This window comes from Spermophilus citellus (genome assembly GCF_964194105.1).
Source record: "Spermophilus citellus genome assembly, chromosome: 6".
Lineage (NCBI taxonomy): Eukaryota > Metazoa > Chordata > Mammalia > Rodentia > Sciuridae > Spermophilus > Spermophilus citellus.
The window spans coordinates 110,648,715-110,665,819 of record NC_138187.1 but is presented as its reverse complement, the minus strand read 5'-3'; the positions used below and the strand labels follow the sequence as shown (position 1 = coordinate 110,665,819).

The window sequence follows — 17,105 nt, the reverse complement described above, 5'->3', positions numbered from 1 at the left end:
CTTCTCATGTACTATTTTCTTCTGTTGTGACATTTCTCTTTAACACACACAAGCAGAGTTAGTGAAAAAATGTACTAATAGCTTTACTGTTATCTTATTAAGAATTCACACTATGGATAAGCTCACAAAATTACTGCAATATACATGTGTAAAGATTTTTACTACAACATGATTCAAAACAGTAAAAATGAGAAAACACCCTATATTAAGATTCTTACCTCAGCTCTTTTCAGCATTTCCCATTTATTCAAAATTTTCATGGCAAATACCTTATCTGCATTTTTTAGTTTTACTACAGCGACCTAGAAAAGATAAAGGAAATATAACTTTTAAAATATGACATATATAGTACTTCTTTCCAGTCATCCATTTTCCTTTTTCCTCTCTGTAAAAAAAATAAATGCCAATTATGAATTATTTTAATGCAGCTCAAATCTAAAATCCTAAATTAAACAATGTCAGGTAAAAAAAAAAAAGGTGTATTAGTGAACATATACCAAACCAATAACTGTACTTATGAACACTGTATCAGTTAGTTATTATAAATTATATATTCCTTTCCAAGTTTTCTGCCCTGGAAGTTAAACTCAACATCTACAGTTACTAAGAAATATACCAAAATGTACAACATGAAAGTAATAGATTTTATTAAATAACGCATGCCAAATTCCAACATGATACTACAGGGTATGCCAGCTGCCAAAACAAATATGTTCTATGGGGATCAAGAAACATGAAAGAAACTGAAAATGATCCTATTTTTCATTCCACATACTCACACGCCACAACCCCCAATCCACAGACACCACACACACACACACACACACACACACTCTCTCTCTCTCTCTCTCTCTCTCTCTCTCTCTCCCCCCTCTCCCCCCCTCCCTCTCCCTCTCCCCCTCCAACAGCAATTAAGACTAACAGTCTATATAGTCTATAAACTATAGACTCTACACATCCATTCGAATAATAACACAAAAAGCAAACAGATATTTCTGTACCTTATATTTCACCTATGGATCAAAAAATTCCCAAATACAAATAAATAGGACCCCATTATCATACTTAATAAACTGGTTACATTTGTTTCTAACTTTCTGTTTCAGTTTGACAATTTCTAAAGGTCCTTCAAATCTGTTGGATTTTTTATGGGGCTAAGGCTAAACTACAGAAAAGGAAGATAAATATTAAGTGACAATGTTTTCAATTATTGAAAGGCAGGAGTGAAGAAGACAAATAATACCTGCTGTGTTTGGATCTTAATTGTCTCCCAAAGGTCCATTTGGTAAAGGTTTGGTCCTCAGCATAGTATTTGTGGAGAGTGTGAAAAGTTTTAAAGAGGTGGGTACTAGTTGGAGGTCTTTAAGTTGTTGGGACTTGCCTTCAAAGGGCTTTGTGGAAACCCATTCGCCTCATTTACCTCTCCTTTCAAGTCCCAGCCATGAGGTAAGCAGTTTTACTCTGCCAGGAGCTTCCCACTATGATGTGCTGCCACCATAGACCCCAAAGCAACAGAGCATATTGATCATGGACTGAAATCTCCAAAACCATGAATCCCAACAAACCTTTTTCTCTTTGTAAGTGGATTATCTTAAGTATTTTGTTGCAGTAGTGGGAAGCTAACATACTACAATAATATGCGGAAGAGAATAACATACACAGAGATCTTTAAACAGTTCAAAGGGATATTTTCAAGTATAGGTAACAGATTGAAATCCAAGCTGAAAAACTTTTTAAAAATTAATCTTGGTCTGGGGATATAGCTCAGATCATAGAGTGCTTGCCTTGCATGCACAAGGCCCTAGGTTCAATTTCCAGCACAACCAAAAATAATAATCATCATCATCATCATCATCTCAATAGCAATTATGCACATCAAGAGCATTTAATAAATTTATTTGAATCTGATTGCAATAAAAGTAGTTTATATGATAGGATTAAAATCAGTGCATAATAATGAACATTTCCTGGTTATTGTTTTTAAAAGTATGATGACTATAATCAGTTTTTCATCAATTGAGATGCTGGGGGGGGAAAAGAGGAAGTATTTCAATTTTAAATACAATCACTTGAGTCTTTAGTCCTACCTGGTCTTATTGGAAGAAATGATGGGTCAGTTAAATTGTTCTCCCAAAAGGTTCACACTTCACACATAACAAGCAAGAAAAAACTTATAGCACTGTCTTACTAAAATCTCTGAAAGGGTGAAAACACAAGGTGAGCTACTCCATAGACTCTGAAATCAATGTTGCACAATTGGGAGTGCACATGGACAGGACAGAAGCATTAAGCTAGACAAGCCTATAGTTAAGTCAGAAAACTAGATGTGAAAGGCTATCACATAAGCCCTTTACTCAGATGTAGGGAAGAAAGGTCAGAAGACTCCAACACTTAGGTATCTTCCCCTCTTCGTGTCATGACCTGAGAAAAAGTACTCTTAACCCTACATAATTCACCAGTTTTCTATGTATATGAGTAAATAAGAACCCAAAGGCAATATCAATGATAACATTGGTAGTAGCAGTACCGACTAACATATAAGGAGTGTTGAAATGCCACACATACACTAAGACTTTTAAATAAATCCACAATCCCTTAAGCATAATTCTAAAAGTTTTTCATAACTCATTTGGTAGTATGTGGTGACATCAGGCTATTAATATCTTTTACTTTTTATCTCATTTAATATAAAGAAAAACATGCTTCACTGAAGAAACATGAATACATTTGCTAATGGAATACTGCTCCAAACTGTAAGAGAGTGTTACATAAAACATACATGATTACATGAACTAAATTATCTTTCCAAAATCCAAAAAATACTGGAACCAAAACAATGTCTGGGTTATACATCTATGCAGTAGGAATAATGATGATGACACTTAGCATTTATTGAACATACAAACACTTACCTAGAATTTATTGCATCTGTTTAGAGGGGTGCGGCAGCATGAACTTAGACTCAAACAGGGTTTGAGTTCTAGTTTTGTCATTAACTGTATATATCTGGGCAAAAAATGTAACCTTTCAAAACTTCGGTTTTGGGGTCAATATAATGAGGTTAATAACAATACATACTTTATATAACTGTAGTAAAGACTAAAATCATCAATATGAGCACAAAGGACTTACCACAGGGTCTAGTATTTCATTAAGTGTTCAGTGAGTATTAGCTATTATGTGTCAGCACTGTGCTAAGCATGTGGCAAACAGTATACCTGTCCCATGGCATATGAAGAGAAAAAAAAAAACTTCCATCTTTTCAACTGAACTTTCCATGATTTTATACCTATAGAACATACTTATACATAGAAATATAGGCCAAAATTCCCTGAATTTAAAATATTTACATACAAATAAAAGGCCACAATAATTCACCATAGTGTGGTTTTCAATAGTAGAAATGGACCACCTTAAACATTCTATAAGAAGAAACTGACTAAATGTCATAGGAGAGTAGAAAATTATTCATATGCTTGAAGAAAATTATTGAAGAACAGTATCTGACAGGGAAAACCTCACAATGTTATATGTAAGAAAGAAGTTTGCTAAAGTTAGCAGACTGTGACTTGATTTTCTACATACACACAAAATAGATACCATCAATTTCTATGTCATATATATATATATATATATATATATAGAGAGAGAGAGAGAGAGAGAGAGAAATATAAGCACCAAAATATATTAGATGATCAGCTATTTCTAGGAGAAATGATTTCTATTTCCCTTTCTGTATCTTCTGTATGAAATATGCAAAATGTGAAACATGGAATGGGATAGGATGGAATACCACACCTCATGAAATGACCACTAATTATGGAGGTTTTGTAGTATGACTTATAAAGGCCAACATAAGCCACATTCTACACATCTATGTGGTAATCAATAATGTCAGGCTGCTGCATATATAAATATCGAAAAATATTTGCAAAACCATCTTAGAACAATTTTATGAGCTACCTAAAAAATTTTCTGGAATGAAGTGTATGGGTGTGGAAAAATAACAATATAGAAATAAAAGTCTTGAATTATCAAATAGATAACATGATGAAAAATGATTATTACATTTACAAGGTGATAAAACAACACTGACCTTGCTTTTCTCCTTTAACACTATAAACATTTTCACGTTTATTTCAGCAGAAGAAAACCAAGAAAAAGATGATTCTCTTAGAACTCTAACTTTAGGTCCTATATTTTCAAAAACCATGGCTAACTGACATGTAAGAGGGCAGGATGTTAAAATGTCCTTCTTTAAGGCAAGAGACATATTTGGGTGGTGGAGTGGTTGCCCAGCATGCACTAGGCCCAGAGTTCAATCCCTTGTGTTACAAAAAGGGAGGAAAAAAAATGTCCTTTCTAGTTTAATATGATCAAAATGAAAAATATATTTAGAATTAACTAGAAAATTTTAAAGTTAACATAAAATAAAGATATATTTGTAAACATTAATGTTCAGAGATGCCTTTAAACATTTTGTAGTAAAAGCAATCTGATGCTAGAAAAACTGTACACACTTCAGAAATAATGAGTATCTGACAAATGTATGCATATTGGTTGTTAAACACAACTTAAGTATCATCATTTATAGTTACAACCTATAACTTAAGAATGATCATACTACTCTAATAGGATTTCAATATGCAGAAATAGTTGCCATGGAGTTCTGCAAATTTAGTCTGTCTTTGACGTCCAAATTCACCATACCTTCTCTGTTCTGTCCCATTCCAAACTATTATCATATCTTCCCTGAATTGTCCTACCTCTCTACTTCTGCCCTTACCCCCCACAATTTATTACCAATCCTGAAGCCACAGATCCTGTTAAAATCTCCTGCTCCCAAACTTCCAGTGGTTTCCCACCTCCCTCCAAGTCAAAGTCAAAGTCCTTACTATAACCTATAAGGCCAACATGTTTGGGCCTTCCAACCTCCTTGACCTCATATTACTCACCCTCTAATTTATCTACTCCAATCAAAATAGTCACTTTACTCAATCCTACCTCAAGCCCTTAGGTCTGGAAAATTCTATCTCCACAGAGACACATGGCCTGTCCTCTCATTCCCACACTGAAATGACCCCTTGACAGTTTCTATCCCTTTTCTTTGCTTCCTTTTCCCCTTTACTTCTTTATCACTATTAATGAACTATGTATTCATATACTGTGTTTATTGTTTATTGTTTATTCATTCACTAGAATACAAGCTCTATGAGAACAGGGATTTTTATCTCATTTGTTCACTAGTACATGCCTAGTGTCTGAGAATCAATAGGTACTCAATAAACATTTGTTGGATAAATGAATTGTTTTTAATCTTTGTGGGTGCATATACATGAAAAGCTATAAGACACCAATATTCTCAACTGCAAGTATACTACTACACCAATATCAAAACTCAAAATAAGTCACTAGGGTAAAAGAGATACAACCGTGTATATGATGATTTATGAAGGTATCAGATTATTCCAGTTCATGCTACTTCTTAACAGACATTCAAAGTCTCAACTTTACAAGTTAGCCCTTATTATCTTTGTTTATTACTGTTAACCATTTAATGTTTTACGTCATTGTCTCCCTTGTATCTCTCCTGTTTAACATCTACCATCATTTTCCATTAATAATAACAAAATAACAAAACTAACTTTTATTTTTGGAAAGCTTACTCTGCATATGATACTGGGTCAAGAAATTACATGTGCAACCTCATTTAATCCTTACACCAATCTAGAGTAGGTTCTAAAATTCCCACTTAAGAAATTAGTAAACTAAGTTTAGAGAATTTAAATTACTTATAGTCTCATAATTAATAAGTAATACCACCAGGATATGTATCCTGGTTATCTGATTACAGAACTCATGTTCTTTTCAACTGTAAATATAATCATAAAGAATAGTTACAGACAAAAAAAAAATTTACAACTATAAATATAGTCATAATGAACAGTTCTATAGGTACTGAGAGTTCTTCCCATTCGTTATGTCTACAATTTTGATATCTTCTGACATATTAATGGGGATTATAGTATTTGTGGAAATCATTGTTCTGTATTTTTAAAAACTGTTCTATGAGTGATCAATTTCTGTGCAAAATTTTTATCAAAAAATGGGGGAAAAAATAAGTCTCTTTAACATGAAACTAAAAATACCACAAAGAATTTACTAAACAGTCAGAGGTATTAGGAGCAATAGTCAAAACTTAAAATCTGGTACAGCACAGACATCAACCATTTGAAACAATGACTATAAAAATATAATAGGCCCACACCTGTGTGCCCTTATGGACTAACAACCTGCACCATCAAAGGTGAATCATGCACTATAACTTCAAACTTCTTTTACTTTCCCATGAATCCTAGGAGAGCCAGAGTAAAAGAGTTTTTAAATAATAAATGTCTAAATAAATGTCTTTTCAGACCCTACTACTAGATTATGCAGACATATTAGGGCCTAGTTATAGTAATTAGAGGAAGCAGGCTAATTAAAAGCTTTTGACACCTGAAGCAGGGGTAGCAGGCCAAAGCAGCAAGCTTTCACAACAAGCTCTGAAGCCCAGAAGCCTTGAAGCTGCCGGAGCAAGGCTGGAGCAGGCAGAAGCGGTGAGCCACCAGGAAACTGTGGACAGGTAACACCCAGGGCGTAAGTTAAAGGTTTTCCTGAAAGCAAAAAGGAAAACCCAGCGTTAAGTTAAGCAGTAACTGACAACAACTGAGTTGTAGAGAGAAGGTTCTTAAGTCACAGAGATGCTGAATTTCAATTATGTCTTGCTCCTAATTGCTTCCCGTGATTTATGCATTTCTTGTAGGAGTTACATAAACTATGCATGTGTTTTCATGGTTTGGTTTTTTGGGGTTTTTTTGGGTTTTGGGGGGGTTTTTTTGTTTTTTTTTTTTTTTTTGTTTTGTTTTGTTTTGTAAAAGCACAGTTGAAAGAAATGTTTCTATCCAATATCCATGCAAAAGGAAGCCTACCCACTGGGCCTAAAATCCTGTTTACAAATTCCTGGTAGAATGCAAGTAACTTGGAGGAAATCACTATCTGTTTAGGGTCTTAGCATTTCTAAAACTATTAGTTGATAAACACCACAGGGTATGTAAGCTCAGCAGAGATGTTTTTATCAGGATTGAATAAGCACTAAAGCTCAAAATCCAGCCAGTACTACTTTTATATACAAAATTAACTCTGTCTTAAAATAACAGAGTAGACTATAAGCAATCTGTTGCTTTTTACATATGCAAATTAATATCCATACACAGCAAGAAGATACCCAATAAAAAGAAAAAAGATACCTTTTATCAGTCATGCATTAAGTACTATGAAATGACTCCTGAGGTCTAACTGACACTGACCTATGACCAGGCAGGACTTAGTCCTACTCAACTGACTTCGGGACTGTCTGCTGCTGCTAACTCCCCAGCTCTGCACCCCATTCTTTCAAGTATCATGACTGAAGAGCAAACCTGGCCATCCTAACTATCTGCCTCACTTAACCTAATGAGTAACTGTAATTCTCCAGTGCCCTATCCCTTTTTTTTTCTCCAGTCCCTTTTATGAATTATATTCTGTAAGGATTTTTAGCATTGCTTCCTTTTTTTCCATAGTTCAATCTCAGCTGAGCCTTCAAAGCAAACTGTGTAGTCTCACCATTTATTCTTTGTCATTCTCAACAGACTTTTGCCAATCTTCTAAAATTCCCTATGTCACCTTGATACCATACCTGTCCTCTCCACTCTTCTTCAGACAATGACCAGGTGGCCTACTTCATACCTAATAAATCCTTCACATTCCCTCATACCATTTTTAAATGTTTCTATATTTCCACTTATCCTTATCTCTTTCTCTTTTGAACCCCAGGAAGAGGTATCCCTACCACTTTTCAAAGTTAACAGTATCATTTCAGATTTTGATCCCAAGACTCTCCTCTTCTTTCCCTTTTTGTCCCTGTTGGATCCAAGACTTCTTTCCTGTCTTCAATCCCCCTTTCTCCTGATTCCTGGATATTAACTGAAAAACTTTTCTGAGACCCTTCTCAACCCATGAACAAAACTTAGTATTTAATAGAATTCCAATAAATAAGAAATAAACAAAAACTTTAACAACATTCCACCTTTCCTCAGGGAACTTATATCATATCTCTTTTCCATATAGCAGAATTTCTCCATAAAGCACATTTCCAACAAGTAGTATACCTTTACTTATTCTACTTGCTCACATTTATTTTCTTCTCAATCTCTTTCAATCTAGTTTCTGTATCACTTTATTCAATCTAGTTTGTATTTCACTTCATTAGACTGAAATTATTCTTTCAAAGATCAATAATGAACTTCTAAGTTCCAAATAAAATATACTATTCTGGTTGCTTCAACCACTCTTCACTATTGGATCCTGAAGGGAATCATTTCCTAGTTTTTCTTTTTCTGAAAACTGTTAAATATTGTTTCCCCAAGGATCCCTGCATCACCTGTTAATGTCTCTTCCCTTCCTGACATGTATTATCTGTTCCAAAAGCCTCAACTAATACCTCTATGCTGACAATTTCTAACTCCTTATTTCTTAGACCTATCTTTCTAGTTGCTTTCTAGTCCTCTTTCTAGAATATTCACAATTGTCTTCAATTTAACAAGCCAAAAACATATATACCAAATTCATTTACTCAATCTAGAGATCACTGATCTATGAATTCTATTTTTAACTCATTCCTGACATATGTAACTGGGGAAGAGAGGAAGAAATTCAAGAAATCTTTAAGACATAAAAGTTGGTGTCTGATTAGGATAAAGGGGACTAGAAAGTGAGAAATACAGAACTTGTCTTTGTTTTCTTCTCCATTCAACCCTTCCTCAAGACTATCATCAATTTTAACTATCATTTCTCTGCTTTTTTAGTATTTAATAGAATTCCAACTACTATAAAATTGGAATAATGTTCCTCAGCATAGCAATACCAGGTCATTCATTACTTTGCCCAAGTAACTTTCTAATTCTCTTTTACTATCAACAAAAACCCTATCTTCCAGTCAGTCACAAGAGCACCCAAACAAAAAGAAATACACTTAAAAGAAAAGGTAATTCTTTGTTCTAATAGAATATATTATAGAAAATTTATAAAATTAAAGTATAAAGAAAAATAAATACAACACTTTCGGATTAGAAGACTCATCTAAAATCACATAATCTTTTCTATGTTCTTTAAACCAACAAATCCTCTTTTGGGAAACTTATTCTTAGAAAAACATTTGAAATTCAGTGAAAGCATTATGTACAAAAACACTATGGAGGGCATTTATGATACTGGGGGAAAAAAAGAAAAACCTATATACTTTGTTCTTTCATTCTACAAACACATACTGAACACCCACTGTGTACTAGACATCGTTGTAGATGCTGGGGAATTGCAGAATGCTGATGGAGGGGAAATCATTATATTCATGGAGCATGTATTGTTTAACTGCACAGAAATGGAACTATGGAACATCCACATAATGTGCTTTGTATACAGCCATAAAAATCAGGTTTACAGGGGCTGGGGTTGCGGCTCAGCAATAGAGCGCTCACCTAGCATGTGCGAGGCCCTGAGTTCGTTTCTCAGCACCACATAAAAATAAATAAAGTAGAGGTATTGCGTCCAACTATAACTAAAAAAATAATAATTATTATTTAAAAATCAGGTTTACAAAGAAACACTTTAATATACAATAAAAAGATAAAATGGTAAAGAAACCTCATTAGATATTTACAAAACTATTCCAATTTTATTACCTATGAGTAAAAACAAAATTGGAAAAATTTCCCCAAAATTGTGGAAGTAGGTACTAATGCTATGAACCTCTCTCTTGCTGAGTAGACCGCAAACCTAAACAAGGGCATGGAATATAACAGAATTACAGTGGATGTTTAATAAGAATTACTTTCATTAGCAAATATGATGGTATGAAAAAAAGAACTTATTTTTCCTATCTATTTAATACTCAACAGGAAAAAGTACAGTAAGTACTAAATATAATGGAGAAAGTCACTCTCTGCCCTTGCAGAGATTACAGTCTACTGGTAAAGACAAACATTAAACTCAAATAAGAAATTTAGGGATGTAGCTCAAGCGGTAGCGCGCTCGCCTGGCTCGCGGCCCGGGTTCGATCCTCAGTACCACATACAAAACAAAGATGTTGTGTCCGCCAATAACTAAAAAATAAATATTAAAAAAATTCTCTCTCTCTCCCTCTCTCACTCTCTCTTTAAAAAAAAAAAGAAATTTAACAAATACTAGGAAGAAGCTTTTAGGTATTCTCATCTTCCCCAATATATAAAAGTGTCTGATATCTTTATTCCCATGTGTATAAACTCATTCATCCTTTTGTCTTTTATTCAGTTCTTCCATGGATTCACTAATTTCTGACATTGACTCTTCATATCCAAATAGGAAATTATTTTAATGAAGAAAGAGGTGATGACAAATATATTTTGTCAAGCAGGGGCCTTAAATACAATGCATTAGTCATTTCAAAGTATTTGAAAACTTGTGTCAAAAGACATCAGAGCTCAGACAAAGCCACTTCGCTTTTTTTTATTATTATTATTTTTAATGTTGCCACCTTTTTCTTCTCAAACTTCAATTTAGAAGGGGGTGGGAAAATTCTTCCTCAAAAGCAGGAAAGGCTTAGCATCAAGAGGCAAATAAGGAAAACACAGGTTAGGAATTCCCTTTCACTTCTGCTCACATGACAAATTCACATGGATAAGGACTCAAGACACGCCTTCAGGCAATTGAACTGAAAGCCCCTATTTCAACATCACTCTGTTCTACTACACTACCAAGGTGTGTAAGGCTTGCTAAGACCTCAATTCTACTATCTGAATACATATACTTTGAGATCCAAAGTTGAGAACCAAGGTTTGCATCTGGAAAAAAGCAGTTGGACATCTCCAGATTGGCCCTAAGTTCAAGTCCCCCGCCCCCCCCCCTTTTTTTTTTGGTACCGGGACTGATCTCAGGGGTACTCGACCACTGATCCACATCCCCAGCCCTATTTTGTATTTTATTTAGAGACCAGGGTCTCACTGAGTTGCTTAGTGAGTAACTGTGCCTTGCAGTTGCTGAGGCTGTCTCAGCCTCCCAAGCCACTGGGATTATAGGCTGGGCCCCTCCCTTTTTAACAGAGGATCCTGGTATCTTTGAACTTGTTCTGGTTCCAACATACTATTTAAAAATCCAGAGGCAAAGGGATGAGAGTAATTTGAACCTCACCTCATCAGACTCTAACAGGATAAAAGTATAGCCCAGAAATCCAAAGTGTCAAAAGATTTGAGACACAAGAACTGAAGACATTTATGAATGATGACATTATATAGAGTCAGAACCAGGAAGGAATTGGGGTTCTCAAGAGATGTAAACACTAAAGAACCTCAGCTGTGAAAGGCAGCCAAAAAGTACTAAATACTGAAGAACCAGGAAAACTGACTTTTGATGTTTTCTTCTTCTTAAGTTAGTATTTAGAGACTGTTTTGAGATGGTAAGTTAAGAATCTTCATTTATCTTCTTCTCACCCTCAAGCTCATGAGATGGCATAAAAATACAAGTTTTAAAGGAATAAACCATCATAACTAAGAAAAATAATAAGACCAACATCAGCTGGTAAGATACAGTATTTTAAAGAATTCATGGAATCTAGAATGAACACAATAGGGTTAGACAAAGAAGTGTCTAATGGAGAAATCACAGCCCAAATTTTATAGCAGAATAAAATTAATACACAAATGTAAGAGCAATTACCTAGAAAGTTTAAATATATATGTAGGCATACATGTGTACATTTACATATACATGTGTGTATACATTTATACATATATGTGTGTATATATATATATATATATATATATATATATATATATTTATATATTATATATCTTGGTAAGTTTTCTTTTTCTTAAGTTTTTTGGGTGTTTCTTTGTATATGCTAAGAACACGTGCAATCAGTAAGCTATACCACCAGCACTACTATCAGCACTTTTTTTTTCAAGAGAGACAGAGAGAGAGAGAGAAGAGAGAGAGAATTTTTTAATATTTATTTTTTAGTTTTCGGCGGACACAACATCTTTGTTTGTATGTGGTGCTGAGGATAGAACCCAGGCCGCACGCATGCCAGGCGAGCGCGCTACCACTTGAGCCACATCCCCAGCCCCAGTATCAGCACTTTTAAGATACCATTTTCCATTATCTTCAAATTTCATCACTTCTGGTGAGAAGTAAATTGATTTCTCATTGCTTTTTTAAAATTACTTGTTCTTTTTTCCTATAGATATTATTAAAGTTTCTCTGCCCTTGATATTCAAAAATTTTATGATGATATGCCTAGATATAATGTTCATATTTATCCTGTCATGAGCTATAGAGCCCCACAAATTTATACATAGATTTATTTCTTTAATTATCTTTGAAAAATCTCAACCATTATCTCTTCAAATTTTATATATCACATTCTCCCTTCATCTCTCTTCTAGAACTATAAATACAACCAAGTTAATTTTTCACTATATCTAACATAAATCAACTTTTAAAAATTTCCATCCACTTATTTTCTGTCCATCTAGGCTTTAGCCTGGCTATTTTCTACTAACCTATTTTCCAGTCTACTAATCATCTCTTAAGTTTGCTATGTCTGTGAAAACTATCAAATTTTAATTTAAATCACTGTGTGTTTAATTTCTAGGGTACAGTAAAATCACCTTAATCCAATCTGGAATTGATTTGATTAGAGCTGAGTTTTAGTCTTATGAGGGCTGGCCCATTTCCATTTGTCCTTACACATAAAGAACAAATACAGCCCTTCAGAGATCCCAGGGATATTCAACAGAGTCCTTCTCTTTACTGAAACCTAAATTCTACTTTTTGTTTTCACTGCAAGATTTCAGCTTCTTGCCACTGCCTAGCTAATGTCAACTGCCTCCAAGAGAATGGCAGAGCTGGGTGTGGGGGGTTCACTTCTTAATAGACTTAATTCTACAATTCTTTGTTCCTTCACTTATTACTAATTTCATAGCTCTTATGTCTTCAAATAAATGAATTTGTATTTTTTAAAACATTTGTTTTTTTAGTTGTAGGTGGACACAATACCTTTATTTTATTTTTATGTAGTGCTGAGGATAGAACCCAGTGCTTCACATATGCTAAGTAAGCGCTCTTTCCTCTAAGCCACAATCCCAGCCCAAATGAATTTGTATTTTAATCAAGGTTTTCTAATTCTTTTCAGCAGAAAAGCATGTATAAGCAACCATGTCATAATCAAAATCAACAAGTTCCATAAAAATTATACAGTATGTCAAATTTCAGTAAATCCAAGATCCATTTCCCAAAGGTGCCTCTGGCCACCTTTTCTATTGATGGTGCTGACTACTAGCCCAACCAGGCCCTATTTATACTCCTACAAATAAACTGTTTGGCCTCCATCGTGCCAACCTGAACTATGTGAATGGGCTGATTCCCAGGACAGGCCCAAATTGCCTAAGGGATTATAGTTTGCTAAGAAAAAAGGGTCTGCTTAAATATATGGGAATAGTGGCCAAACTGCCTAACTATTAAAAAGACATTATTGGGGCTGGGGTTGTGGCTCAGTGGTAGAGTACTTACCAAGCATGCGTGAGGTTCTGGGTTCAATCCCGGCACCACATAAAAATGAAACAAAATAAAGGTATTGTGTCCATCTACAATTTATATATATATATATATATATATATATATATATATATATATATATATATATTTTTTTTTTTTTTTTAAAGACATCATTGATAGAGTTCCTGCAGCAAGCAATTCCTGGGAATCTGGAGATATGGAAACCATTTCTGAACAGGTGTGCAATCACACCAATGGAATATTAACATGGAAATGTCTACTGAAACCATGCTCAAACCATGGGGGTCATACCTCTGAGGTCATAACTTAAGTCTAGAAAGAGCTGTGATCTGATGTCCTCTATGTTTCTCATGTAGGTCACAGATTCCTTTCTATTCCCCCACACTTGGTCCCTTTTGCACACTGCCACTTCCCTTCCCACCCACACAGAAGGAAGTAATTCAAGTTGGGGATGGCACCAGAACATCTAAGAAATGACCATCTCCCAAATTAACAAGTTAATTTTAACTCCCAAAGAACACCTGGAATGTAGCCTTTGAATAATCAACTCTTTACAAACCCCTGTCGTCCTCTGCTAGAAAGGCAATAAAACTTCTTTTTCCTTTTTCTCAAAACTATGTCCATGTTACTGGATTGACACTGGGGATAAGGACTGACTTTTCAGTAACATTATCATTTAGCACAGTTTCATTCCGAGGTATTTATCCAAAGGAAAAAAAAATAGTTCTACAAACACTTGTAAAAAAATATTCAAATATTTACATCATGTTTATTCCTTATAGCAAAGAAAAAAGACTGGAATAAAAGAACTTGTGATTGCCTGACTTAGGCTTACTGAGTGACCTATGAGTACTTATCAGTGAACTGAAATGGATGAAAGTTATGCAGCTTGTGAATTTATTGTTATTCAATAAATTCTGACATTGCGGAAAGACACAAATACATTCTGTTTATGTTAATAGCACAACTTACTTACTACATTCAGCCACCTCCCAAGCTCCAAGGAGGGGAAGAGGGCTGGAGATTAAATTGATCACCAGTGACCAAAGATCTAATCAATTATGCCTAAGTAAGGAAGTTTCCATAAAAACCCAGACCGAAAAAGATACAGTGGCACATGTCTGTAATCCCAGTGATTATGGAAACAAAAGAATCACAAGTTCAAAGCCAGCCTCAGCAACTTAGCAAGACCCTGTCACTAAATAAAATATATTTTTATTATGCTCAGTGGTTAAGTGCCCCTGGGTTCACTCCCTGGTACCAAAAAAAAAAAAAAAAGCACATGAAAGAAGATGGCACCTCTGGAGAGATGCTCATGGAAACTCCATGCCTTTTTCCTATAAAACCCTCACACACATCTCTTCATACATATCCTAAAAAAACAGTAAACATTCAATAGTGTTACCTTGAGATCTGTTGGCTGCTTTAGAAAATTCACTGAAACCTAGGAGGGGGTTAAAGGAGCTTTGATTTATAGCCAGTTGGTCATAAGTTCTAGGGATCCCAAAATGCTACTGTCATTTGAAGCAGGGGACAGGCTTGTTGGACTATGCCCTCAACCTGCGGGGTCTTTCACAAACTCCAGGTAAATAATGTGAAAGTAAATAAGAGGATACATACACAATTACTCGCCACTGCAGAACTGCTTGCTTGTTCTGGGGTCACAAAAGTCTTTTATGTTGATTACTGCTGAGTGACAATATAGAAAACACTGAACTTATTTATTTCTAGATACTCTGAATTTACAAACAAGACAAGGATATGTATTTTTACCAGCCGAATTCAACATTTTATTGCCTATCCTCTCAATTGCAATATTAAAGGAAAAAGAAAAATAGATTCAAAAGAAAGAAAAAAAATTCTGTCATTACTTGAAGATGGTATAATTGAGAACATGGAAAATTCAAACATGTGTAAGCTAGAATTAATAATTTAATGTCTCAAAATAGTCAAATAAAAAGATCTATATTTTTAAATTAACTGTATTCCTATCCTAGCAAAAGAATTAGAAACAGAAAACCAAAACTATCCAGAAAATCAAAACTATCAATTATAAGCTTATCAATGAATATCAAAGACTCATAAACAAGTTTAATGAAACATGAACAACATTTCTACATTAAAGACTCTTTTTTTAGTACCTTTATTCATTTATTTGTTTTTATGAAGTGCTGAGGATCTAACCCAGAGCATCACACATGCTAGACAGCACTCTACTGCTGTAAAGGTAAAATTTCTAAGCTGATTCTAAGCTGCAAAAGCCTGAATTAAAATGTAAAAGACTGGGCATTGTAAAGCTTCTAAATTGCAAAGCTTGAATTAAAATGTAAAAGACTAGGTATTGTTAAGTTCCTCTGCTACACCCAGAACCTGAAATTCCTGAGATAGTTAAAACAATGCCCTACTGGCCATTTAGCCTAGGGCCCTGTGCAGTTTGTCACAGGGCCCGAACCAATCAGTTTGAATGTGTACCTCGCTTAGAAGTGACCAATCACCCCCGCCCGACCTGTTCCCGCCAATGAATGTGCTAATCACCTCTCAGAGTTGTTGTTCAATTTTCCCGCGCCTCATGATGATTTGTTCTGATGTATGCAAAGCCCACCCACCCCCGCCCTCCCCAAAAAGTGTACTTAAGCTCTGCTTGACCTCTGCTCTGGGCGCTGGGCTGCTCTCCCTTCTTGAGTGAGCCTTGAGCCTCAGCGCGCTGAATTAGGATCCTCTTCAATAAACTCCCTCCTGCTCATTGCATGAAGCTGGTCTCTTGTGGTCTCTTTCTCCAACGATTCGCCGGACCCTTACATTTGGTGCATTGGCCGGGAACTGCGCATCGCCGGACAAGGGGACCCAACGGACAGCTTTAGGGAGTAAGTAAGGCGCCTCTCTCTCTTTCTCCTCCTTCTCCTCCTTCTTGTTCTTCCTTTGTGAGCGCTCAAGTCTGGTTTCTGGCTCAATGGTGGGCGTAAGCTCCCAGAGGGCGTAAGCTCTCAGAGCTCTGGTTTGAGGGTTGGCAGCGTGTGGCTGCCAGTGAAGAGCGTAAACGCCCCCTGGCGGTGGCAGGCACACGTGTCTAGGAGCCACAGGCCGCCCCTCCAAAGGACGCTTTGGAGGGTTCGGGGGGACAGGAGTGCCCCCCATCAGGTAGAAGGGCGGATGAACCCTTGTCGGTGTATTTTGCTGCCAACCCGTCTGGTTTTGCCGGCAACTCTTTCTGTTGAATTCACTGTCTGTCTTTAATTTTTGCTTCTGAATTTGTGTTAAATGTTTACTGTGTGTCCGTGTTTGCGTCACGTTTGTATTGTCTCTTTGCGCTTCAGAGTGGCCCACCCTCGGAGTTGAATGGCCCCCAGGAGAGTCCCTACATCTCTGTCTCTAATCTGCAAAGTCAGAGATATTGTCTTTCAGCAGGGGCCGCATGGCCATCAGATCATGGCTTCTAGCCTTTCAGGACCTCTGCGAATCTCTTCCTGCATGGGTGGGGT

At 35.7% G+C, this 17,105-nt stretch overlaps 1 protein-coding gene across 14 annotated transcripts in view; it reads right to left on the bottom strand.

The window, feature by feature from the left end:
• Positions 1-17,105, bottom strand: part of CDC42BPA (CDC42 binding protein kinase alpha) — a 327,214-nt gene that overhangs the window by 235,860 nt on the left and 74,249 nt on the right. For all 14 annotated transcript variants that reach the window (XR_014022435.1, XM_081297456.1, XM_081297457.1 and 11 more), the window contains one exon: positions 219-302. Coding sequence is in view for 12 of the 14 variants with exons in the window: in XM_081297456.1 (XP_081153582.1) it covers positions 219-302 (84 nt within the window). In the remaining 2 variants the exon portion in view is untranslated. Of the gene's footprint in view, positions 1-218; positions 303-17,105 lie in introns of those variants that run through there.